The sequence below is a fragment of the Myiozetetes cayanensis genome, unplaced genomic scaffold, assembly GCF_022539395.1.
Source record: "Myiozetetes cayanensis isolate MyiCay16 unplaced genomic scaffold, myiCay2020 scf10, whole genome shotgun sequence".
Taxonomy (NCBI): domain Eukaryota; kingdom Metazoa; phylum Chordata; class Aves; order Passeriformes; family Tyrannidae; genus Myiozetetes; species Myiozetetes cayanensis.
This window is the reverse complement of record NW_026086605.1, coordinates 36,195,269-36,222,593: the sequence shown is the minus strand read 5'-3', so window position 1 is coordinate 36,222,593 and position 27,325 is coordinate 36,195,269. Positions and strand designations below refer to the sequence as shown.

Sequence of the window (27,325 nt, the reverse complement as noted above, 5' to 3'; positions counted from 1 at the left end):
CCATTTGTGATCATTTTTGCCCCATTTTTGATCATTTTCCCTCATTTTGTTCATGTGGGAATGGGGTAACAAGTACTAATTTCCTGGGGGTTTAGGACCTCCTAAAGTGGACTTTGTAAGTTTAAATATTGGCCTGAAGTTCTCTGAAAAGCCACTGTAAAAAGGGTTTTCCGAGGAAAGATCAGGCTGGATGCTTTCTTCCAACTTTGGAGGCAGGTGATGTATTCTGAATGTGTTCCTGGATAATTTTTTTTTCCACAGAACTAGCTTCAAAAATGTAGTGAAAGGGTTTTTTTATAGATGAAGGACTTCATGAAAATTACCAATTTGCTTGCCCTGGTGAGCTGCCAACACGACAACAGGATCCTGCCTAACAAGAACACCGAGAAAGGGAGAGAGGTACTGCTGTGACTGTAAACTATTTCAAGGTCTTGGATAGGTTTTAGAAGTCCACAATAAAATCCAACTGAACAGGTGTGAATGCAGCGATTTTTTCCCCTAAGGACACTTTGAAGTGCCCATACACAAATATCCCAGTAGTGTTTATCTCTGAGCACCTTTCCCACACATCCTGATCCCTCTCCTGATCCCCAGCAGCAGAGACACCCTCTACTACAAATACTCATCTCCTAAGCACTAAAACTCATGGAAAATGAGGAAAGCTTTAAATCAGCTCAGGGTGTGAGGCTGTTTTTATTTCCATGCCCAGCTGTGACATCCACCAGTCACTGACTCCAGAGGGGAATTCCTTAGAGCGGCTCCTGGTGACTCCTCCAGTGTTGTGGCCCCTGGCAGCCCTGGAGCCCAGCTTTGTGATGCTCAGCTCCTCCACTGAACGCACAGGAGATGCTGCAGGTCAAACAAACATCTGAGTCCCTCTCCCCACCAGTGCTCAAAACAAGATTGCAAAGCCATTCAAAGAGACTCACTTTAAAAGGACCCTTCACTCCAGAGACTCCCACCCCTGGATGTGCCCCAAAGCCATCACTTGAGGAGAGGGAAGGTACAGGACTGCCTGTTTCCAGCCTTTGTACCTTCCCCTTCTCTCCTGAGAAGCCTGAAGAGCTTTTCCATTTCCAGTAGCTGTCCTGGATAACAAGGCACTGCCTGCTTTAAAAAAACATGAGGGCTAGAGACACACTTAGAACCAGGAGAAAATACTCTTCATTTTGCTTCTGCATTTACCAAGTTCTCTAAAAGCAAGTCTACGTGACCAGAGTTTGGTTTTAGGTGGTTGGAAGAGAAGCACTTGCTGATATTTAATTCTCCAGGGGGCTTTGTGAGCCTGTGCCCAGTGGAAGGGTGATCCCAGCCCTCTGTAAAGGCTGGGACCATAAAATAGGAAAGCAAATCCTTTTTGCTTTAAATGTCAGCTTTGCTACTCAGCAATAAACAGAACCCTTGGAGCTGAGTTCCCTTCTCCAAGCAGGAGGTCAGGGCCTCGCTAAGCACTTGCTCGACTGCTAACAAATATTTTCACATCCCAACCAGAGCCAGATGCAAAATATGACAGCTCAGCTATTACACTGTTATTAAAACAGCTTCTTTGGGAGAAGGGGCTGGAATGGGATCAGAGAACATCTTTCAAAGCTAAACTTCAGGCATTCATTTCCCCAAGTGTAGGAAATGGGAAAGCGAGCCGGGATATTCAAGGAGATGCCGCGTCTTTGCTTTTTGATTTGTGCCAGCCCCGCATCTGCAGGGACTCCCTGGCAACCTCCCTGCCCGTTCAGAGGCCCAGCACTGCCCTGGCCTGCTGCCAGCCCACTTCCCATCGCTGGCTCCTGAAAGAATTCCAGCCACAGGAATTCCATTTTGCCATGCAGATGAATGATTTCACTGCTGCCCAGGAACAGCCTCCACAGGAAGGAAGGGTCAGCCAGAAAAACACCTTTCTTGGAAAGCATCTCTTTCCAGCACAAAGGGTCAGGAAATGAACCCTTTTCTCAAACGAGCCTGGCAAAGCCTGTGATTTAATCCCAAAGATCAGTGGCAGGCCCTGACTGTGCACCTGGAGCTCTGGGGTCTGGCAGTCATTCTGTGCCATCAGCAGCCAAGCAAACTGCAATGACACAGTCTGGAGCCCCTGGGATCAGTCTGATCCCTTGCTTTGGGATCCACAAATGATGATACTTGATGTTTTCTGCAGAGCAACCTGACAATGCCACTGGAAAATAAAGTAAGGGAACCTAAAAGAGAGTAACGACAGAGCTCCAACACGTCTCTGTGTGAGAGTTTGCTGAGCAGAGACAGAAACACTCCATCCCCATTCCTAAAAAGAATTTTAAATGCAGCCATGAATGAGGGGGTTTTAACTTCCATCAGAAATTTAATCACAATAGTCCTACTAGAAACCCCCATAGTTTTACATTAAGGTTCAATAAAATGGTCAGGATCAGACTTTGATCTCCTCTTTCGTGGCTTCAGGCACTGAGCTTTGTCACATATTCAGAATGTCACGTTATCTCCCATTTTGATGTTTTATCTTGTTATACCTACACAAAAGCTGTGGGATCAGCTAAACCACCAGAACAGTTTTTCCTTTTTTTTTTTTTTATTATTTTTTCAGATGATTTAAAGATTTACAGCTCAGCACTGCTCGAATCATTTAATGGAGTGTTTAGCCAGGCACTGAGAAAATAGAGCAAATGCAGCTGAGGGCAAATCAATGCAAGCACAGCCAGGATAACTCAGGGCACTGCCATGGGCAGGGACACCTTCCACCAGCCCTGGCTGCTCCCAGCCCCGTCCAACCTGGCCTTGGACACTCCCAGGGATCCAGGGGCAGCCACAGCTTCTCTGGGCACCCTGTGCCAGGGCCTCCCACCCTCATACTAAAGAATTCCTTCCCACTATCCCATCTGACCCTGCCCTCTGGCAGTGGGAAGCCATTCCCTGTGTCCTGGCACTCCAGGCCCATATCCCAAGTCCCTCCCAGCTCTCCTGGGATCCCTTTAGGGACTGGAAGGGGCTCACCAGCACAGGGTGAGAGGGGGGTAGAAGTCCTGAACTGAATGTGGACAATTAGACTGTGAGTTATATATGGAAAGTAATCTGAGCCTTCAGGAAGACTGATGAATTATTCTTTACGGGGAAGAAGGGAAAGAAGGAAAAGGTTTGTTTCGGTGGATCAGCCGCGGGTGGGAGGAGGCGGCAGCAGCAACTCCAGAGTGGAGGCTGCACTGGGTTTGTCACTTATAGAGGGATTAAATTTCTTCCATTTCACAGTTGGGTGATTGAATTTCATCTCCAAATGTGACACGACTGCTGCTCAGGGGTCAGCTGGACGGGCTGGGCAGGTTTTGGGTGCCATGTTCACCAACCTTCGCAGGGAAAACAATTCACGTTTACTCCTCTTTGGAATATGAACCTCCCCCCTCTGCTCCCTCCCCTCTCCCTGCTGTTGAAACAACTGCATACACCAGCATTTCCAAACCCTGCAGCTATTGCCATCACATCCCAGCCTGGGAAGGCTTTTTGGAAGAAGCTTCTTTATCTGGCAGCACCTTTTCCAGCTCTGCCAAGGTAATGTGACAGTGGGGAGATGGTGCTCTGCCACCTCCTCCTTCTGGAGCCCAAATCTTTCCCTTCCAAACCTTCCCTGGGTGCCAGCACCATCCACACACTTGTCCCTCATCTCTCACTGGCTCTGCATTTCCATCTTTCCTTTCCCTTATCAATGCTCAGACATGGGAGTGAGGTCTGACCCAGCTCCTGGTGGGACTCGCTGAGGAACAGCCGAGGACAACTGGACTACCAGGGGAGCTGGAAGAAGCCACAAATGATGCCACAACTATTTCCAGCAGTTCCAAAAAGCAGTAGTTCCCTACAGTAGAAGAATCACTGAGTTTTATTTGTAACATATCTGACTCTCTCACTCAAGTGATTCTCTGTCATCTAAGTCAGCAGATGAGAGCAGGACAGAAACAGCCCATCTTCCAGCAGTGTAATCCTTACAAAGCTATTTGGATAAATCTTCGGGACAGCTCAGAAACATGTTGGACAACAAATTCACGGAGCCAGGGATGCCCAGAACTGGTTTCATGCCACCATTGCCTCAATGCCCCCTGCAAAGTTCGCCAAGTTTGAAGCTCCAAGCCCTGGGATCAGCCAAGTATTCCCAGTGGTTGCTGAAGAAAGCATTTACATAAATACCAAAGGAATGGTTGATGTTTCTAATGCACAAACCATCAGGTGCTCCCACCAGGTGCAGTGGGAATGGCCACGGACATCCATTCCCTCTGGAATGGGGTTAATTACTGTCTGAGAGCTTTGTGCTGCATTTCTATTTGCTCAGGCCAGCCCTAACCCCATCACACCCGTGCAGGCAGCCATGGAGCAGCACTGCCTCAAAGGGCCTGCTTTAATTCACCATCTGACACCTGACACGGGCCATTATCACATCCAAAGCTCAGCTTAGCAAGGGGACAGCGTAGGGATTATTACCTGAATTAAACAGAGCTGGGTTTAAAGCTGAGTATCTCCCTTGTGAGCACCACAGTGCACCTTCTCAAGAGGAAAGTCTGCCAGCAAACAGCAATTCCCCCCCAAAAAGCAAAGTCCTACTGCAGCAGCCTCTGTTACCTTTATTCTGGGACATCACCCTGCACGTTACCTCGGTGGGCTCCTGCATTTTCACTTGATTTCTGAGCTGATTTTCTAATTCTATTTATTACAGCAGCCAGGAGAATTCGAGAGGCAAACCTGGATCCAAACTACCAGTGGCTTAGGGATGAAACTGCAGATTACTCAAGGCTAAACTCTGGGATAGCTCTCCAGCAGAAAGGAAAATGGTTCTTACATATCAGAGGCCAAATAATGCCCCCTAAAATCTCAGTTTTCCTGGATGTTTAAACTCACACAAACTGAACAGGTATCGGTGACGGGTTGTTGTTTCTCCACAGCAAGGAGGAGAATGACTTTAAATATTTACACAGCTTCAAAGCAATGATTGCAACCTCATTTCCCCCTCTTTTTTGCACATCCCAGGAGATTTCCCCCCCTGATCTGGCAGCACAAATAGCCAAGGCAAAAGCTGGTCCCCATATGGTCCCTAATTCAGAAAGCAACGGACACAAAGGGAGATGGAGCCCATCACCCCAGGCCCCAGGCTGCCCTGATGCTGTGAGCCAGAAAATATTGTCTCTTGCAGAAAAAAAAGACTAATTTGGTCACATTCCACGCCTCGGTGAATTATTTCAGCCAAAGTTTTCTGAAGCTCCAGCCCAGTGTCAAGTCAGACCTTCACTAAATCAATCTCTTTAATTGGGAGTTTCCATTTTTGGAACACTTAACTCTGCCAACTTCCCTTTTGGCAGGGGTTGAAATCTCTCTCGGTTTTTCTTGTCTGTATTTCTAAAGGAAAACAAGCTGTGGAAACACAAAGCCCCTTTTCCTGCTGCCCAGGGTTGTTTATTACCCACACAAAGCCCCCAGGTCCCAGTGTCCTGCAGACACATCATCTGCACACCCAGCTTTCCCATCCCACCACAACAGCATCTGCAGGGAGGGGAGCTGCCCTCTCCAGCCTGTGGAGCTGAGGGGCCAATCCAGCCCCAACGTGTTCATGGAGGTGCCAGAAGCGGCACCTCCAGGCCCCCCCAGAGCAGGGGCCGTGCCAGGTGTGACCTGACCCTGCCAACCACCCTCAGGCAAGAGCTGCCCCCAGAGCCCCAGCAAAGGGCAGTTTCCATACCCAAGGTCTGTCCAGCCAAGGAATGTGTTTCTGAGGGGAAGCCCCTGACAGGTCCTGCTCACCCCTGAGCGGGACAGGAGTGCAAGAGCTGAGGTTCCTTCAGGGGATTGATGCTCAGCTGGAGGAGATGCTTCAGAGCTGATTTCCCTTCCCCAGGCACTGTTTAACATCGAGCCCACGGAACCAGAATCGAATTATTCCAAAAGGAAAACCCCCTGAAATGCCAATAGTCTGTACAGCAGCTCCTTGGCACCGACGTTTTCCTTCTCTACACATCCCATCCCTCTGGTCTGTGCTGCCTCCTCACACTGGGACCTATCCATTGCAACAAGTTTTCAACTGCCAGGGACAACTTCAGCTACTAAAATGAGTCCCCAAGACAAGCAGAGGAAAGGCTGTGAAGGGAGGACACACAAAGCTGCTCCGGGAACCAGCAGTGGCCTTCCAGGAAACGTCAGAGAAGCCACACAGGACACTGAAGAAAACCTTTTCTTGTAAACATGCTGGCATGGCAGAAACTAGTTACCTTCACAGCCAGGGTGCAAGGAGAAAAACTACCTATAAAGAATGCATATAAAATAGGAAAATATTAATAACCACCCAAATTAAGTCAATGAACTGTCAGGATACTTTGCTATGAATCAGTGGAGAGAGAGAGAGGGCATAAAGTGAAAAAAGGGACAACTCAGGCCACCAAAACAAAGGGTTTGGACAGAATCATAGAGGCATTGAGGTTGGAGAAGAGCTCTAAGATCATCAAGTGCAACTGTCAAATGAAGGTCTTAATTAAAACAGCTCCAGGAAGGGGAGGGGCATCCAGGGAAGGAGCTGCCAGGAAAGGGAAAGGCATCGGGTACCTACACTAAGGTCCCTGCCCTCCTTCAGTCCTGGGAAAAGAAGCCAACACAAGACATATTCCCCCAGGGCTGCAAGGCAGCTGGAATGGGGAGAAAGCCAAGGAAAAAGTGCAATCAAAATGGTCTAGCCCTGCAGGGAGCCTGGAGCAACTGCACGGAGGCACCGGAGCCCAGGCTGCAACAGCGCCTTCGTTTCAAGCCCTGCTGCCACATCCAGGATCCCGGTGGGATGGGAGCAAAGGAGCACAGGGACACTGGCTATGGGAGCAGACAGGCCCTGCAGACACGGGCAAAGCCCTGGCAGTGCCACCTCTCCCAGCCTGGAGGGCAGGGACACCTCGGTGGTGTCCCTGTCGCAGGAGACGCTCTCCCTGCTCCAGCCGTGCCATGGGAAGGTGGCACCGAGCTGAGGGAAACCTCTCCCAGGACTTTGCTCAGTCAGGGCACAGGATCAGCCTCAGGAGTCCCTGGCTGGGGAAGAGGCCAGCAGGAGGGATTAGTGTGCCTGGAGAGCAGGGTTCGCTGAACCCTCACCTCACTTGGCACCAAGAGCAGGAGAAACCGCCCACCCGTTTCCCCTGGATTTATGGGAGTGCCAGAGCGGCTCCATCTGGAAGTGATCTACACTTAGATGGGTGTCCTGATAATTTAGGGATCTCCCTCGTGCCCTAAATGCCAACAGGGCTGGGCCTGGCACTGCTCCTCTGGACTCCTGTTTTCTCAGACTCTGGCACACGTTTGCCTCTCTATCCCACCTCTTCTCTGGCATAAAGGATGTAACTACAATACTCATCAGTCAGTGAATTTATTAACTCATCTGAATACATCAGAGGAGTAGAATATTATAATTAATCTTATAGGCTGTATAACCCTAAAGTGAAAATTATAGTCCATAATTAAAATTATAGTCTCACAGGTGACATGTCAGTGATTGCTGATTTAAGAGAGTGAACACAAAGGATGGGCATTAAGGAGAACTGCCCATCCCAGGCTTGCAAAAAGCAGGACAGTGGTTCCAAAATCAGCATCAGTTGGGTAGTAAGGTATTAGTTGGGAGGAAGTAAATCAGTTCTGGTGCTGGGGGAAGCTCATGTCACAAAGACAGTCCCTGTGAGCAGGAGCACAAACCAGGGGTTGTTCACTTGCTTTCCTGGCCAGAGATGTCTCCTTGAGGGAAGGCCAAAGCCCCTGAAGAACAACTCTGCCCTTGCACTGGGATGAAATACTTGGCATTAGAAGAGGAATCAAGATAAAAGCTCAGAGATGTGAAGGTCAGCCTGGTGGTCCCCCAGATGAAGAGTTTACTCACAACAGGACCTCAGCTGCAATGTCCCCCAGCACACAGGGTATCCTGACAAACTCAGCCCTAAAACCCACAAAACCATCCTCAAAAAGCCTCCCATACAATCTGCACCCCCAGCACTCCTGGGACAGTAAATAACTCCGTGCTAATTAATAACAGAGCTTAAAACTGTAGGTGTGGGACTGGAGGGTGAAATGGGGAAGGGTAGGTCCCACCTGCACCTTTGTCTTGGTGTTAATAGGTTGTGATGTCACCTCAGCAAAGCTGCTGTGCCCACCACGACATCATGTTCTGGCACTAACCCTCTGCCCCCACTTTCATTGCCAAGGTTTCCTTCCCTTTGCTTCTGATGGAAATCAATAAATCCCAAACAGCAAAAAACAACATCAAAGGGTAACAGCCCGTGCCTGGAATGCTTGGGACCACCTCCCTGAAGCTGCTAAAGTTGATTTTCCAACACTCTGTAAAATGCTTTGTAGAAGCTGCTCCTGGCACTAAAATGCCACGATTTCAGCTCTCTCTATAAAATACATACACTAATATATATCAGTCACATCTAACAGCCAGTTATCTGCTGCTATAGCACTGTGTCCATTTGACTTGGTATTCTGGGCCCAAAGTCCCTGTTCTCCGGGATGCCAAAGTAAGGAAGTTGATAAAGGAATTTTAGGGAACTTCACCTTTTTTAACAGAACTTCTTTTTAGGAAGAAATCTTACATGTTTGATCCAGGACAGGGAAATGCTATTCCAAACCAAACTGCAACCCTGCATTCTAGCACCTTAAAATATATCCAAGATCATTAAGAACGCATTTCAAACATCACTCAAAGATGATAAACACAGAAACTTGTGGGTATTTTGCAGAATTAGCAAGTTTTGCTCGAGAAACCGAGTTCCTTGAGATGGGTATTTAGTTTCTGAAATGAACAGAGAGGTATTTTTAATCAATTAGGCCTTCTCACTTTCTCTCCAGAGAAGCAGCTTTTGTACAGACTATTTCAACCCTCTCTGGTTTAATGAGAAGTTGCTTCATAGAAATTAAGAGCAGTCCTAAAGTGAGGCAGCTGCAGGTCATTGATGAACAGTCACACTCTCCTTTCCTTAAAAATCCAAATAAAAGCCAATCACTGAATAGAAGGAAAAGCAAAGAGATGTTGTACAGAGCACACGTGACTTCCTTTTTAGCAACTTTTGCCTTGGAATGATATTTGGCTCATGTTCAGCCTCTCTCTAATCAGAACACTCCTCTAATTTCTCTTCCAAGGCTTGATCACTGGGAGGGAATCACAGCTCAGACACCACAAAGCTTCCAGACTGTAGGTCAAAGATGAATGAATACTGTATTTTTTAAAAATATTTTAAACTCACAATAGACTCCAGCCCCCCTTTCTCACCCTTGGTCTCAGAAAAGGTTTTGACTCTGAGTTCTCTGAAGAAACGGATCGTCCTCAACAACAATTTCCTCCACTGCAACCCCAAGAGCTGGAGTTTCTCACCTTACAAGGTTTCAACAGAATTTTTTGGCAGGTCCAACACTTCTGAGGACTCAAATGCTGTGATTGGAAAGGACCTTGGGGCCACCTGGCTTTGGGCACTGACCCGAGGAGACTCACCTCCACATTCACAGCAATTCTCTCCTTTTTAAGCAGTTTGACACTATTGTGTGGAGAAAAAGGAGGGTTCTTTTTTACATTACAGTGATGCACCACCAATAAAACCGAGTTCAAGTTTTTCTGTGGAACACAAGGAGCACACACTTACTTTGCTTTTGCTTCTGCATCTTCATAGGCTTTGTTGGAGACGTCGTCCAGGCCACCGATGAGATGCTTGAAGGAGCTGTAAAAACAAAGGGGCGCTTTCAGAGCAAGAACTGCAGAATCCTTTCGGCTGGAAAGGGTTTTAAGGTCAGCAAGTCCAACCATGAACCCAGTACAGCCACTGCCCCACGTCTGAGGTGTCCATTTGGGAGCCAGGGCTGTATCTCAGTGCCCAGCACCCACCACACCAGGGCCAGGGCTGGCACCTCAGAAACGCCAGAGGTGCCACAATCAGGCCAAGACAGTCCCAGCTTATCATCCAGCCCACTGAAATGACAGTGCAAACAAACCTTTCTCTGGTGAAATGCAGAAGAAAAAGTCCCTGTAAGGAGTAACAGGTTGGCCTGATACCCCTAAGTTTTTATTAGGAGTTTCAAGCAAGGCTCGGGACTGGGTGAGACGCTGCAGTTCACTCTTTCATTGCTGTTGAGGTGTCAGCTCAGTCACAACCTCTCCAAGAATTCAATCAGAAAACTGCTCTGGTTTTTTTCTCCTCACAGCCTTTTCTCTTCATTTTGTCTATTCTCTCCTCATAACCAATTTTCTCCATGGATAAACTTCACTCCAACTGGGAGAAACGCTAAAGCAGTAAAACCTAAAATCCCCCCTGAAAGAGTCTGGCTCAGCTTGTGTAGGGTCAGTCATGCTAAGATAATACTTTTCTTATTTTATTTTTCTCCAGTTTCCATTGCCAAGAAGGTTGATCCAGGAACCTTTCCTGACACCTCAGAGCTACCCCTGATAAAAAGGCTTTTAAAACCAGACAAACCCACAAAATGCAAAGCAGGAAAACCCAAAAATAGCTGAAATATTTGAAATGCTGCCTTAAAAAAAAAAAAAAAGGGTACCATCTTGATATGTGTAACTGAAGGAGACAACAAGCTGGAAAAACAGCATTTAGCACTGAATATCTGCAAGTATCAGGTACTTGTGCAGCACTCTGTGCCTTGAGTTTTACTGGCTCTGATCCATCAGATTTGCATGAGGAAATTTTGTTCCCCCAGCACCCACGACGCTGACACTTGGTAAATCTCAGAGTCCCAGAAAACATTGTTGGCAACATAAATAAATGATGGAGAGGGGGGGAAAAAAGTCACATATAAATAAAAGATGAACCTGAATCAACTAAAGTATAAATATTCTTACAGTTCAGGAGGAGCCCTGAATTTTTTCCAAGACTTTTTGAGTTTCAAGAAGTGGGTGTGAAAATAAAAAAGAAGGATAAAGTTGCACCAACTTCTCAGAGTGTCAGTGATGATCCAAACATTTGGAATGAGTTTGGAACCTTTCCTCTTGTTTTCTCTCCACACAAAGGAGCTGCAAGTGAAGTGTCTGTACATCTTTATCCTGATTTACACAACAGATGCTCAAGGTGTGTCTCTAAAATTTTTATCAAAAGGCCTTTTACAGACAATTTCCTGGAGGAGCAATCCATCAAATCCAGCAGATGGGGACTGTTAACTTTCCCCACTCAGCCCAACTGCACCTCTGCAACAAAACTAATGACCCCTCCAGGGAGCCCAAAAATTCACCAAGACGAGCTGCGACAGGGCCAAGCTTGAAACAATTTGGAGGCAACATCCTGGTGCATCTGCCAGGATTAGTTTGTTCCCAGAGGATGAGTTACTGCAGTGGCAAAATAGGAAATACTTCATTAGCAACAGCCTTGATTTTAGTCTGTGTAGGGTCAAAGGCAAGCCCTAAACACAAAAAGTCCAGGAAATGTACCAAAAAAAAGGAATTAAAAATGAATAAAAGACCTCTGACAGCTGTTATAAAATACTAATATGTTTACCCTGATCAGCAGAAAATGTTTTGGTTTTTTTTTTTTTAATCTGGCTCCCCAAGTATCCAAAGGCTTTTCCAAACTCCTTCAAATGGTCTGACCAATGTTTTTGACAATTCCCATGAACGCTCCGTGGATTTGGCTGAACTTCCCAGGGCGATTCCACGAGCCCCCAGCTGGGTCTGTGCTCCACGGCTGGCAGGGAGAACACCCTCCCTCCAGGCAGCCTGGCTGCATCAGCCTGGTCCCACGGAGAGGACACCAGGCAGGATCCTGATCCCACAGCAGAGCTGCCATCCTCATTCCATCAGCCTTGGCACCGTCTCCTTTCATCTGCCCTCCTGGATTAGGGAACCTGCTCCTCCAGGAGGGGAAACTTTCTATTATAACATGAAATTCCCTGCAAGTTTTGTTTGTGATGATTAAGTTCTTTCTTTCAAACACACAAGCAGGACTACACTTTCTGAGGGGTTTTTTGTCTTTTTGGGGGCTTTCTGGCAAGATGTCGACTCTGCAAGTTCTCAGTCTTCCTCGGGTGACAAAAATGAGTCCAGTGGGAATGGCACAGCCCCACTGACATCACACCCTGGCAAAGCCAGCTGAAATCCTGGAGCTGGATGATGGGCTTCACCTCACCTCCTGGTGCTGGAGACTGCTGAGGGAGCCCGAGAGCTTCACCGAATCCCACTGAAATTCATTATTCCAGGGAAGGAAGCCACTTAAAAACAAGGCACAAAGAAGGCCGGTGTTGTCCTTCATAGCAAGTATTTTCAGGACAAGGACAGGTGGGAACAAAGGAGTTTAATTCCATGGGACACACCACGTGCTTCCTCACTGCAGGTTGTCTGCTTTGTTAGACCACAGTTCTGCTGCTTTCTACCCCAGAAAAGAAGCTGGAAATCCACTGTTCCAAGGCATGTCTGCCCAGATTTGCAGGAAATCACTCCACTGCTTTTTTGGGCATCTTTGGGGGGGTTTTGTGGCTGTAACAGCCCCCTTGTTTCACAAGGAAATTAAAAAGCAAGGCAGCACCAACATGGTGAGAGCTTGGTAATTAAAGACTATTTCTCTGTTCTCCTGGTACTTCCATCTCCCACTGCTTCACCCCTGTAACCATTTCATACATATTTTAAATTTCAGAGGTGCTTTTTAGAGGAAACATTTCATCTTTCCATGCTCAAGCAATGTCCCATCTCCAACCCAGCTCTCCCAGAGTTCTCTTGGCAGCCTGGCTCATCCCTAGGAAAAAACTTTCCCATATTATTTACATTCAAACTACAAACTCTCCAGCCACAAAACCAGCCCTAAAGCTGCTCATGAAATTACCAGATGCAGGGAGCAGCCTTCTGTCTCTCTTAGGAACAGCTTGCTGGGACACCCAAGGTGTGACTCCTGGCATGAGCTGGAATTTGGGATGCCCTGGGAAGACTTTCCCAAGGAAGTTGGGAGAGCTTCCCTTGGTGCCAAGGTGATGCCGGTGGGCAACACCCACCCCGCTCAGCGAGACTGAAACGCTCCAGCTTCTCAGCAAGGAAGTGGTATTTCCCCACCACTGCAGCTTCCCTTCTGCTGAGATGTTGGAGAGCAGGACACCCACAGAGCGTGAAAATTGCTGTCAGTAGTTACAGCTGATGAAGCAAAGAGCTTGTCTTGGAATCGAAAATATGTGGCAGCCTCAATGACACACCACCCCTCCCTCAAGGTGAGCACCTCCCGTGAGCACCACAACAACCCAAACTGGGTGACATTCTGGGTATCTGGATACAAAGAAGTGCTGTTTTTCCTCATCAACAGAATTGCCCACTTTTTCTCCACATTAAAATTTGCTCCTGTGGTTATTCCCATGCCTATAAAATACCAGTCTGAGAGAAAAACTATGACAAGAAATTCAGCACTGGGCAGGACACAGGACAACCTTCCCTGAACTATAAATGTGCTATAAATAGCATCAATTTTCTTGCACTATAAATAAGGTTCTTATAAATACTCTGCTACTAATTGCAGAGTGTTAATAGACTCTCTGGTGTAGATGAAGTACAGCTTCATCAGTTTGAATTTCACTTGTGCTTCCTTGCTGCTTCAAGGGCATTATATACTGAGGGAAAGGCACAGGAGACAAAGAAACTCTTTGTAATATGATCAGGAATGGGTGGCTCCAATTACTAGTTTTTGGGGTTTTGTTAATGCTTACAGTGCAAACCAAAAATATCTGTTGCAAAAGTGGTAAAAAAAAAGGGTATAAAACACTTGTTGCTTTGTATTTCTCTGAATTAACGCTTCCTAAATTATCTAATTATTAAAAATAGAAAACCTATTAAAAGAGTCTCTTGCTAAGTAATCTAATGAATAACCATTCTTCTTCTCTTTGCCCCAAAGAACAAGAAGGGAATGAGGTGGGTGTTTGATCCACCAGCTTCCCTGGCTGTGCACGTGAAAGAAGCTCCCAGGTGTCCCCCAGCTGTGCTCCATGGATGGACCATATTTCTTTTTAATCAATAATAAACTAACACATCAGAAGGATCAGGATTTCTGAAGTGTTATTCCCAAGTTCAACCTCTGCAGAACACCAGATTTCCAGAAATGGAGGGGTGTGAGACACCTGAGTACAAAGCCCTTGTGTCAAACAGGACTGAGGGTACAGAGATCAGCCCTACGAGGCACTTGGGCAGGGAATCATCTCTCACCAGGACACAGGAAGGGCTTCAGAGGTCCCTTCTGACCTCTGACAGCATCAACATATTAATTCCATTTTGTGTCTGCACTTCATTGCCAGTGTTTGCCACTCCTGAGCTGATTCACAGGCACCTTCCCTCTGCACACCTGGAACGCTGGAGACACCCCCTGCAGTATGGACACTGCCACTGTATCACTCACAGTCAAACCAGGGAGAAACCATCAAGGGCTCTCTAAAGCTCTGCAAAAGGTGCAAACTGGAGGCCAAGCCCAGGGCAGGAGAGGGATGTACTTACTCTCTGTCGATGACCAGACACGTCACCGCCTCAGCCGCAATGACGTTGGCTGTCCTGACATCCTCCCTGCAAGGAAAAACACATTGCTTCAGCCAGCTGCACCATTTCCAGGACAATCTCCTGATTTCCAGACATCCAGGATCCTTCAGCCCTTCAAAAAAATACATTTCTGGGGGGCACAGCTTTGCCCTGATGTTTTCATCACCCACCCAGGCTTCAGGCAGGCAAAAGCTACAAATTACACATGGGAAGAAAGCCAGACAGGTTCCCCTGTTCCATCAGGGTTCAGGAGATGCATTTGCTGTGCTGGGGAGAGATTCAGTTCATCCCAGTTCACTCCCACCTTTCCAGCTGTGAAGGGTAAGTGGATCAGAGGCAGAGACCCTCCCCTTCCAAACAGCCCGAATTCATTTAGACTGTGCATTTCCACTGGAGCAGAAACGGAGATTTAAAGGTGCTGTTAGAAGCAGAAACGTCCTCGTTTAAAGACTGGAGGTATTAAAGCAGTAAAAAAGGGTGATGCATGTGCACTCATCTCTCCCTTTAAGGTAATCCTGAATTAACTCTAATTGCTTTGGAGATGTCTTTATGTTAATACCTTTAAAACAGAGTAAGCAGAAACACAAATGAAAGAAACATTAATATTCAAATGCTGACTTTGAGTCTATTTGCACCGAAATCAAGTGTGTATTAGTGCTAATTTACCCCACTGATAACTGAAATTATGGTAATTGATAGCAAGAAAGAAGGAGCTGAATAGCTGAATAGAAGCAGATAATTATCTCTATTAACTTCTAAAACTTTGGTAAACAGAGAGAGGATAAGGAATTATGGTATTTAATGTCCCATTAAGTTGCTGTAGCCAACTTTTGCTGGAATACTGATCCATTAAAATGACTGTGTAACCTTTCTGGGTGTTCCCTAATTCCAGTTAAAACTTAACATATCTATCCCATTATCTCAGATGAAGAATTTCTGTCACAAAAAGAGGGTTTATCCCTTTATAGGTCTGGATTAGAGGCATGATGATGGTGACTATATTATATTTAGATGATTACAGAAGAGGAAAGCACACTAAAATTGGTGGCTTCATCAAACATTTTAACTAAACCTTGACATTGGAGATTCAAACACCCAAGGGACTGTTGTGGGGTTTGCTATTTTATACTTTTACTCCCAGTAATTACTACCAGTGCACAGCATTAAAAGAAAAACTAATTATTCTATGTCTACAGAATTAAATGCAAAAGTAACTACTCCAAGCGCCCAGAACTAAATGAGAGTGTAATTACTCCACTAGTTACTATCACTGCACAGCATTAAAGGAGAGTAATTATTAGTAAGTACCTGGCATTAAATGCAACAAGGAATTACTACAAGTGCACAGAATGAAGTGCAACAGTAACTCCTGCGAGTGCACAGCAGTAAAGGCAGAAGTGACTGCTACAGGTACGTGGCATTAATGCAAAAGTAAACACTGTTCACTGCAAGGAATTACTGCAAGTGCACAGCACGAAATGCAACAAGTAACTGCTACCAGTACTTACTGCCAGTGCACAGAATGGAATGAGAAAGCAAGCCCCAGTAAATCATGACCTAAAATGCAACGGGGACTTCCTGCGAGTGTGTGGCACTAAACACAGCCAGGAGTTACTGTGAGAGCACAGCACCAAACACACGGGCACCCACCGGTAAACCCAGCAATCAATTAGCCATTAACAATGCATTCATTACTGGCAGTGCCCGCCCCTGGCACCAGGGACAGCCCCAGCCCCAGCACTGACTCGGACACCCCTTGGCCCTCGTCGTCGTCGCTGCTCCCCGAGAAGCCGCGCTCGTCGTCAGCGGAGTCGCCGTCGCTCTCGGAATCCTCCATGGCTCCTGCCCGCTCCAGCTTTTCCCTGGACACAGCCCTGCTTCCCCCCGGGGCTGTTACTATATTTTGCCCTCTGGTATTTTGCAGCTCCTCCAGCTCCACGCTTGGGCACCTGGAGAAAGGTCACAGCTGCCACCGCGGGATTTCTCAGGGAAATCCAGGAGGAGGGGATTTGGGAGCTGTCCTGAACGGCTCCATGGCCGGACACAAGTGGGCTCGTGCCCAGACTGCACGAGGAGACCTCGTCTGAGCTCCTCAGCCCGTGTGGAATGAGGTGGCAGCGGTACCCACGTTCCCGAGGCTCTGGCAAAGCGCGTCACGGCACCGCTGGGAACACGTCAGGGGTGACCCCGGACTGGGCTCCACCAGCCTGGGGGGTCCCTTCCCGCCCGGCACATTCCGGGATCACTGAAGAGCTGAACTGCACGGATCTCTTTTTCTTGTCAGGGTTTGCAGCCCAGTCCACCCCCTCAGGAAGATTCAACACTTTTGCTTCTGATGAGCCCTCAGCAATTTCATTTAAGAAGAGACAAGGTCACACACCAGCCTCTGCTCCCTGCTTTGGCCTCAGGTTGTCATCATTTGTCTGGAATTGAAAAATATTTGGGATGCTTCCCAACGTTTTGGGTTCTATTAACCTTCCTCCATCCCCAAACTGATGGAAGTCCAACACCAGCTCCCAGAGCTCCTGCTGCACCTAATCCCTTAAGAATATGCTTCAAAATTCTTCAAATAGGGGGAAACTGCATTTGGATGGTTTCATTTAACATTATCCCACTCCTTCTGCTTGAAACTTGCTGGTTCTGGGGATCCCCTTCCCCCAGTGCAGCCTCCTCACCTCCTCCAGGCTCTCGGGCTCGTCTCCTGCCTGGCATTTGGCCAGTCAAAATGGACTTTCAGAGACATTTTTAGGTTTCCAGGTAGGCCAATCCCTCTCTTTAGAGGCCAGAAGAAAACCAAATTTGGGTACCACTCCTCACAATACCCAATAAAGACAATTTTTATCTCCCACCTGAAAGTCATGGTGTGATCAGAAAATACCCAATTAACTCAAAATGGAGATAGAAATGCTGAGGTCTGAGCTATTGCAGATAAATTCAACTCAAGGACTGATTCTTCCCTTTTTTTTCCCTCCTTTCACTTATTTCTAACATGTCCTAAATACTTTCAATCAACCTTATTAAAAATACTGTACCAAGGTCAAGTGTGCAGTGCTGGAAAGTGATAAAATGCATTAAGGAAATGGAATATCAGCAAATCAGGAACCTCTGGAGAGTCTTCCCAGGATGCATTTATAAAACCCATCAGGGAAGATCTAATTTCTTATTTCTTTTCTTTGAAAACCTTCATTAACACCCTTTTCAACGAGCTAAACTTTCATTAAGTCCCCACAGGACGTGAGATTTCTGCCACCACCCTCTCCAGGTTCTGCAGTCACTGCCCCATCTCTTGGTGGCCTGTAAAAACTCTGTTACTGCAATTAATAACTACAACTTCCATAAATTTGAAGGTGAAACTAATAAAATGTGCCATCTGAAAAAGCTCCACTTGAAAATAAAACCTCTGAAAATCCCCCCAGGCATTAAAATCTCCCCTCCCCTAAAGGGAATGAACCACAACAGGAGAGATTTTCCTCTGAGCTATCCCAGCTGGAAGACACATACCAAAAATCCTGGGTGATTTAGGCTCTGTTGGGCTTTAAGAAAACAACATTTCAGCTTGTTCAGACAAAAAATGCCTTAAAAATCCCATTTTACAAGGTTTTTTCAATGGAAGCACACTGTACAACCCTCCAAATGGGCTAGAAAACGTCCCAGCTCCCTCTCATCACTTGTTTCATGCCTTGGGAGCAGGTTGTTAGCACTCACTGACTGTTTCTAACACATATTTCTATTCCCAGTGGTTCCCAGCTGAAGGGCTTAAGCCCTGCCAGGGATTGCCCAACAAGATTTCCCCAGGGGGAAAGAAAAAAAAAAGAAAAAAAGAAAAAAAAGAAAAAAAATGGAGCCCTTTCTGCAAATCTGTTTTAATATTGATGACTTTAAAGACTCAGAGTAGTGAACAGGCCTTTGAAGGCTCAGAACAGAACATGGAAGCCACTCCTGGCACAGGGGAAGCGAAGGGGAGATGCAGAGGGCAAGAAGGATGGATGACACAGAGAAGTATTGCAAATGGGTACAAACTCAGCCCCTGGGAGCCACCTTCACACTGTACCCGGGATCAGCCCCTGCCAGTGGCTCAGCAAACACAGAGGGTTGTGTCACTGAAAACTGCTCCAAGCAGGGAAGGGTGAACACCCCTCAAGAGCTGACTAAAGCCTGGCTCCCTCAGACTGGCACCAGTGGGCACCTCTGGACACTCGGCACTGGGGCTGTGTCCTGGCTGAGAGGCACAGTGGGGAGCCCCTGCAGCTGTGGCAATGACACCACAGGGTCACAGATTATTCTGGCACCCACAAGGACCCCCGAGTCCAACTCTGAAGGCAAAGAGCCCACACAGGGATCAGATCCATGAACTGGGGGGTTTCATCCCCACGCTCCAGCCAGCTGAGCTCACCTCAGTCAAAGGGTCCCACAGGACACAGTCATGGCATTAATGTATTTATATAAACATATAATATACATGTAAAATAAATGATAACTCTTTCTTAGTTTCATTATACACTTCTGGTAGATTCTCACCCCTACGTAATCCATAAGAACTGCAAACTCCCATGGAAACAATCCATAGCTTCTGCCACAACTGATTTAACCCACAAGTGCTTTTCCTGAGTGGTAAGTTAATAATTCACCATTATTTTGTCACAATCAAATCAAACTGGGATCTGAGAGCTAAGGTACCACAGTGTTTGTGTTACACTCGCATAATATCAGCACTGTGCTTGGGCAATGAATGGCCTTTGAACCCACCTGCAAGGGGTTCTGTGGTCACAGCTCCTCTCACAAGAGGCTGGGTATACAAAAATATCAGTAAATGTATTTTTTGGGTGAGTCAAGCAATGCAAGAGGAGCTTGAGTGAGGTATATTAGATTGAACAGGCAGCAATTAACCTCGGCACTGCCAGAACTGATTATGCCCCAGCACCACTGATATACTGACTTTATAAACCCCCAAACCCAGTTACACAAGGGCTGGAGAGCACTGCAACACAGCCTTGGAAAATTAAGTCCAAAATCCATTTGCTGCAGCCCAAGGAGACCCTAAAAACCCTTGGAAATGCCAAAGGAGCTTTCCCATTCCACCCACACAGAGCAGGGAAAGTCCTCTCCAAGCAGCACTTCCAGCCTCTTCCCCCAGCAACCACAACATGAAACAAATCACAGCTTAACACAGGTACAACCCCAAAGCTGCTGATGCTCCACTCCTGCCCCTGCAGATTTTAAAATCCCTGCAGAACCGGATTTATGGGAAAGCAGGGAGGGGATGAGGAGGGTTTCCCTGCCCTCCCTGTGGACAGGCAGCTGTGCAGCCTCGCTGTGCACGTGTTTTCTGTTCCTGAGCTCCATGCCAGTCCCTGCACACGTGGGTTTCCATTTCTCCAGCTCTGTTCCATGGCTGGGAGTGGAGCTGCACTGGAGACACAAGAGGTGCTTTGTGGCTGGTGCTCCACTTGGCCCCGTGAATTCCTGCTCAGATCCATAAAAGCAGAGGACACCTAAACACTCACCAACACCCAGAAACAATCTGAGGGGGTTTTACATCTTACACCAACCCAGGGGTGGCTGCCTTTGCCTTCAGGAAATATCCTGAACCCCAGCTGGTTTGGGAGTTTTGTGTGTCTGTAAAAACTCGAATTTCCATGTTAGAACAGCAACTACACCATAAATTAATTTATTCTAATTCCCTCTAACTGAGGGGAGAGAGAGTGTTCCCTTTTACCATTCCTCTTCATGCTTAAGGGTTGGTATGGCTGTGGTGGAAAAATGCCATGCTTTTCCAAGATAAAGCCCTGAATTTAATACTGGGATCATTACCTCTCTCTGCAAGGGTGATGCCACTTCCAACCCCGTGTTCAAGCCCAGAGACTGAGACCTGCTGTGGTTCCCTTGTCCAAAAACAGGTTCCCCTACATGTGGTACTTTCCTTCAAGTGTTTGCCACGAATTTGGAAGGAAAGGATAACTAAAGATTGTGACACTCCTGACTTGAGGGACAGGACCCAGACTGACCTGAGCTTGAGGAGGGAGATAATGAGGCCCCCAATCCAAACTCCCTTCCTCTCTGAAGCTTTGATTACCTTCTATCTGTAATAATTTCTATAACTTACACCTGCCCTGCAGTTGCATCAGGGTGAGGTGTAAGAACCCCCTGCCTGTTCTTGATTTAGCAAAAAGAAAATCAATAATGAAGATATTCCTTGACAAAACCAACCAAAATCTCGCGGTTGCTCGGCCTGACCCCAGTTCAGCCACAAGGAAGTTGAACAAGGAGAACAAAAGCTGGTTCTGCTTGGAGCAGAAGGAACCAGCAGCTCTGTGCTCCTGTGATGAGGACAAGACTCGCTGTATTTATAGAATCACAGCATTATTTTTGTTGGAAAAGCCCTCCAAGACCACCAAGTCCAAGCATGAACCCAGCACTGGACTAACCCATGCCCCCAAGCACCACATCTTTTGGAAAACATCAGTTTAATTATGACACCAAACAGCTGGTTCCCAGAGCTAAAAGGCAAAATTAATTAGGAAAGATAAGATTATGAGGAAATTCTGAGAAAAGCATCAGAATGAACTCTGAGAAACACGTCCTTGGAGCAGGAAAGAAACCCCTCGTACTTTTATCCGACAATACTGCAACTGCTAGAAGTAACAGCTGATAAAATGGACTTTTTTAAATTAAAAAAACCCCACCTTTAAATTAAGTTTTGTGATATCTGAGAGAATTCTAACAAGCAGCTCTTCTCCTGTCCAAGGAGTCAAAATGGCATGGGAAGAAATGCCTCAGTTTCTGGCACTGGTGGGGGTGACACTTGTGTGACCTCCAGGCAATGATGGGAGCACAGTGGCAGAGTCTGGGGAGCAGTTAAGGTTGTCTCCCAGCAGATTCCCAGGAGGAAGGGATCGATCCTCATTCCTGGCCTCACCTCTTACCCTGCTGGTGAATTGCTCATGCTTTGAACATCCCAAAAAAGGGATTTTATGGCAGCAAAAGTCACTGGCCTCGACAGCCCCGCTTTTGTGCTGATGTGGAACAGCCCATCTTCTGCTGGGTGGATGTGTTCCACCCTGCCATCGTGGATTTTACTGCTCCAAGGACTGGTTTTATAAGATTTTATATCAGTTTTATAGGAGGTTGATATGAGTTTTACGTGCTGAATGCCAGAATATCACTGTGGAATTCAGAGTCAGCAGCGGGGAATGCACAGTAAAAACCTAAGCAATTATTATGCCCATCATTTCAAACCACGATCACCCTCCAAGAAACTTCCCCCTTCTTTTATGGCTTCCATCAGCCAAGCAGACATTTCAGAAGAGACTGGGCTGAATCCCAACACGGTGTGTGAGGATGGGGCCGTTTAACATGGGGAAGAGCAGCAGGATTTGCAGCACGAGGTAAGAGCAGCTGCCAATCTGTTCAGTGTGCAAAGCCCTTCACCAGCTTCCCAGATCTGCAGGAGAAGGTTCTGCACCACCACCAGCTCCATGTCCCAGTCCCACCCCAGCACACTGAAAAGCTCCCAGCAAACAGAGTTCAGGCACAGCTCCTTCAGGAGGCAGAAATGCCACGCTGTGGATGGTACTGCCAATTAAAACCTGCATTTTGAATGCTGCATGGGCCTGAAAAGAAACCACCAGCCCTGGGCACAGGGAGAACTGAGTGCCTTTCCCCACTGAGGGGAATCCACCCTGCTCCTCCAGGGGACAGGTGGCCCTGGGTCTGCACTGAACCACCCGGGGACTAAGGTGGGCAATGCCCTGTGAAAATCTGAGAAGGGGTTAAAGGGCTTTTTTTAAAAAAAAAAAAAAAAAAAGCCTGGTGGAAGAAGATACATGAGTCAAAGCTTGAATAAAAAATATATGGAAAAAAATTTGTTATCTATGGAAGGACTTGTTCGCTGAGAGGGTGGGCAGGCCCTGGCACAGGGTGCCCAGAGAAGCTGTGGCTGCCCCTGGATCCCTGGAAGTGTCCAAGGCCAGGCTGAAGCAACCTGGGCTGGTGGGAGGTGTCCCTGCCCATGGCAGGGGTGGCACTGGATGGGCTTTGAGGTCCTTTCCAACCCAAACCATTCTGGGATTCTTTGATTCCATAAAATGATTGATCTCAGGGCTTGGCTGCCAACCCCTGATTTAACACTGAATTGCACATTACCTCCTAGAGTTAAAGAAAACCAGGTCCATCCAGAGCTGGAAAGGGAGGGAGTTTAGGTAGGATTAGAATTTGGGCATAAATCCCATGAAAACATTATCTAAAACAAAGCTCTGGGCTTTGCTGATGGTTTGTTGTCGTGTCAAGTTGCCTAAAACCCACAGCGATAGAATGAGGTGAAAAATCCCCTTTTCTATCTCTCAAAAGCAACAGAAAGATTTCCTGGGCATCCTTCCCCGCAGCCATTATTGAACTCAAATGCCAGCAAAGCTCAGGAGAATTTTAAACAAGATATTCCTGTAATTTATGGGTCTCCCTTTCACACACAGCTTTACAAAACGACTGTGACAAGGGGAGCTTTGTACCATTTCACTGGATTATGGCCCCTGTCATCTCCTATAACCACAAAATACCAACCCTGCATTGATGATCCACAAGGGAATACTGCTTTTTTATTCTTTTTCCTTTAATTTTCCTACAACTTCCATCTCTCCTGCAGTAAACAGAGCAGGACCAAGCCCAGGAATCATCTCTGGGCATGAGGTCTGAATTACAGATTTTGAATACAGCTCTGCAATGGTGTGTGCAGTCACCTGGAGTCAAGAATTATACCTTTTTAACAGATGTTGTTCTATTAATATTCAGCACATGGATCTTTCAGCCTGTGCAGAAAGCAGCTCTAGGGGTCCTTAGGATGTTTCAGTGAAGGATTCCAGGGGTCAAGTGTCCCAGGCCAGGCTGGACGGGGCTTGGAGCAGCCTGGGCTGGTGGGAGGTGTCCCTGCCCACGGCAGGGGTGGCACTGGATGGGCTTTAAGGTCCCTTCCCACCCAAACCAGTCTGGGATCCCTTGATTTTCTGACACTACCAGTATATAATTTATAAAGAAATAACACCACAATATTTGCTGATAAAGAGCCCTTTCCAGGTTCCCAACCAACAGCCAACAAACCCCACGTGAACACAATTCCCTTTGGCTCTTCCCAGTCATGTTTGCTGGTGAATGAGCCAGGAGCCAAAGTCTAATGTTCCCAAAAGCTGGGTGGGACCTCCAGAGAAGGGGTTTGGGAGTCTGCCTGAACACCTGGGAGAAGCAGCATCCTCCCCTGGGCTGGGCAGTGCAAAACATCCCTCACTAAACCATCAGTGCCCCAGCCAGGAGGGGCCAGTCACAAACACCCTTTTAGCAAAGAGGAATTCAACCATCTGCTCATTTTAATCAGTTTTCTGAAAGCTTCAGGCAAACAGGGGGATTGTGGCAGCACTGGGCTGGGAACACCTGCAAGTCATAGAATTCTGGAATGCTTTGGGTTGGAAGGGACCTTAAAGCTCATCCCATCCCACCCCTGCCATGGGCAGGGACACCTCCCACCAGCCCAGGCTGCTCCAGCCTGGCCTTGGACACTCCCAGGGATCCAGGGGCAGCCACAGCTTCTCTGGGCAACCTGTGCCAGGGCCTGCCCACCCTCCCAGGGAGCAATTCCTTCATAATATCTAATTCAAACCCCCTTGTCCTGTCCCTCCATCCCATGTCCAAGTCCCTCTCCAGCTCTCCTGGAGCCCCTTCTCCAGAGCCGTGCCCTCCCCAGCAGGTGAACTGTGTGGATGAACTGCGGCTGAAGTGCAGCGTGGATGGAGTGAGGGACTAAAGCAGAGCCTGAGTGACACAACACTGACACCAGGATGTCCAAACACACCTGCCAAACCTGTTAATGAGTCCAACCAATTAGTCTTCTCGTTTATTCTGAATTATTGTCATGAACTGGTGTCTCAGTAGTTGGGAATTAATGACAATCCCCAAGTGAAACAACCCAGAGGTATGAAATGACCATTTCTTTCATTAAAGTGAAATAAAACCCTACCACACACAGTCCACTGCTCTTTTAATCAGCCAGTGGGGGACTTCAAGATATATTAAATGTTAATTATCACATTCAAGGACAATTCAATTAAACCTTGAGCAAAGCAAAAGAGATCTAGAGACTCAAGCCTTGCAGACCTACTCTGCATAGGACACATCTACCAGCCTTGGTGACAAAATTCAAAGCCAGACAAAGCCAGAAGACCAAGATATCTGCACAGGAGAAGAGGAAACCTCTATTTTCCTCTAAATAAATGGTGTTGCAGTTGAGCTGAGCAGGTGTCACATTTTAGTAGGTTCTGACCAGTGGAAACTCTTGCCCACGCACTAAGATCACCACATTACATACATAATATATAAAAATATAATACAAATGTCTATATCTACACATGCATCTTATTTCTGCTTTTCTAAGTCTTTTTGTTAAAAAAAAAAAATCAGTAACAGGCTCTCAGGAAAGTACTTTGAGAAGGAACTAAGAGTCACAAACCACCCCATTCTGCACAGATTCTTTGCAGAAATGTGATTTGCAGGGCAGCAGCAGCAGAATTTGGCAGCCAGAGCCACGTGGAACGGTCTTTGACCCATTTTCTTCACGAAGGAACTTGGCAGCTGCACTTTAATTTCATTTAATAAGTCACTGGAGACAAACACAAACAGGGAATAGGAAAAACACCACCCTCAAATAACTCCTTCACTTTGGATATATTGGGATTTTAACCTTGTTAAAGAATCTAAAGAGTGGGAAGGAAACTAAGTCCTATTATTAGTAAACCAATGAATCTCCCAAACAGATTAATGAGCAGAATTCCATCCCCCTAAACTGCAGGAATAAAAGGTGAAGTCTAGCAAAGCTCTCGGGGTAACAGGGACAGAATGAAACACAGAAAGGATTGGGGGGGTCTGTTCGGTTTTCCCTTGTTTAAATGAAGGAAATCCTGTTGAATATTTTGTTTCACTAAAACCCCAGGAGTTTGTTACGTGTCTGATCCTTTCCAGCTTCTTCAAACCAAGGAGAGACCCCAGGTGTTCACAAAGGCAGAGCTGCTGAGGCAGAGAACACACCCAGCTCTGCTCTGCCCCACTCCTGGCAGTGCCCCAGCCCAGGCTGCAGCAACCTGGGCCAGTGGAAGGTGGCCCTGCCCATGGCAGGGGGTGGCATTGGAAGGGCTTTAAGGTCCCTTTCAAGCCAAACCTTTCCATGATTCCACGAACAAAGTCCCTTTTCCCATGGCTGGCTCCCCTCTCCAAGCCCTGGGTACTGCCAAGGTGAGCCTGGATGGAAAAGGAGCCCCCCAGAGTGATCCAGAGCCTCCTGAGCTCCAGCAGGAGCACAGGGACACAGTGCCACTGCCTCATTACTGGATCAAAGCTCCTGCCAATTCAAATCCTTCCCTTCCACTCTCAGCACCCTTAATCTGCAATCTCCACACGGGAGAAGTATCTTCCACAGCCATATAGGGAAAAATAAGGCTCTAGGGTTAACTACAGTACTTTGTTCCAGGCCTTTCATGACCAGTTCTAAGCTGATAAAACATTTCCTAAACGAGCCTGGAATTCCTCTGAGCTGTCCTGCTCAGCCTCATCCACAAAACATCCCCCAGGGACACGTGCTGGGGGTGAACTTAAAACCTAAATCATCCCTCAGGTTTCTTGGGAGCACCAGGGCAATAAATCCCCAGCACAAAAGGCTCAGACCTTCCCAGGCTCAAAAGAGTTTCAGCTCTCCCAGGCAGAGGGATCTCTCCCCAAATGCCAAGTTACTGAAGTCTTTCTCCAAGAAGAGACACACCATGCAAAATTAAACCAAAATATACTGTGATGCCTCTGGATTAACCCCTCTGCTCTCGAGGACCCACCCCCCAAATCCATGCAGGTCAGATATATCCCCATTTCCACCACAATGAAAGAGAGGGCTCAAGAGCTTTTGGAGGCAAATAGTGCCAATAATCCCCGTGAAATGCCAGACTCCTCGGTTTAAATTACTTCTCCTGGTGTTTCTTCCCCCAGGAGTTTTCTCAAAGCGGCAACCCCGAGTTGTCATTTAGGAGGTTTGGCCTGGACATGCTGGAAAACCTCAGGAAATCTTGGAGCAGCGTGACAGTCCATGGGGATCTGCAGCATTTCTCTGGGCAAGGCAAGGACGGCTTTGCTCCAGCACCAACCCTGCCTGGAGCAGGAGGTCACAGCAGGGACCTTCAGAGCAAACTTTCAGCCCATTTTTGTCCCTTTCCTGCCCGCAGTTCCCTCCTCTCTCTGGTAAATTCAACTCATTTTTAAACGGACTGTACAGGGGTCACCCCCTGGATCAGAGCACACTTTGGCAGCAAAACCAGGGTGCAAACTCCAGGGCACCAGAGAACAAGGACCTTTTTGTGCCCCCTCAGCTGCAGACAGATTCACAGAAAGCTGGAAGAGGCACCCAGAGAATTTTAGACACTGATTTCAGATGGAAACTCCCACTGGAGCCATCTCTGCTTTCCAAGCGCTCCATTAACCTGTGGCAATGGGAGGTGCTGGGAATGCCCCACTGCAGAGCAGAGCAATCCTGACTGTAAAATTCATCCCATCCCCTTTTGGAAAGTCTCAGCCATTACTAGAGGAAACGTCCAAGTGTCCAAGGTCAAGATATGGGATGGTCTTTAAGGTCCCTCCCAACCCAAACCCAAACCATCCTGGGATTCCGTGCTATTCCACAGCACCAGCTCTCCCCTAGCGTGTTGTCACTCAGGCATTGCAGAAGTCAAATGAAAATTAGCAATAATATTAACCAAGTGTCCTCCCAGCTGTGCCTTTTGTAGGTGTTTAGCAGATTGCCCTCAGCTCTTGCCCACTTCACTCAAAGCTACTTTGGGCTGG

The 27,325-nt window shown here is 47.1% G+C and overlaps 1 protein-coding gene across 2 annotated transcripts in view; it reads right to left on the bottom strand.

Annotated features, from left to right (window-relative positions):
- Positions 1-27,325, bottom strand: part of PRKG1 (protein kinase cGMP-dependent 1) — a 276,153-nt gene that overhangs the window by 36,331 nt on the left and 212,497 nt on the right. For both annotated transcript variants that reach the window (XM_050305505.1, XM_050305504.1), the window contains exons 8-9: positions 14,429-14,494; positions 9,618-9,692 (exon numbers count right to left, since the gene is read on the bottom strand). In XM_050305505.1, coding sequence (XP_050161462.1) covers positions 9,618-9,692; positions 14,429-14,494 — 141 coding nt within the window. The remainder of the gene's footprint in view (positions 1-9,617; positions 9,693-14,428; positions 14,495-27,325) is intronic.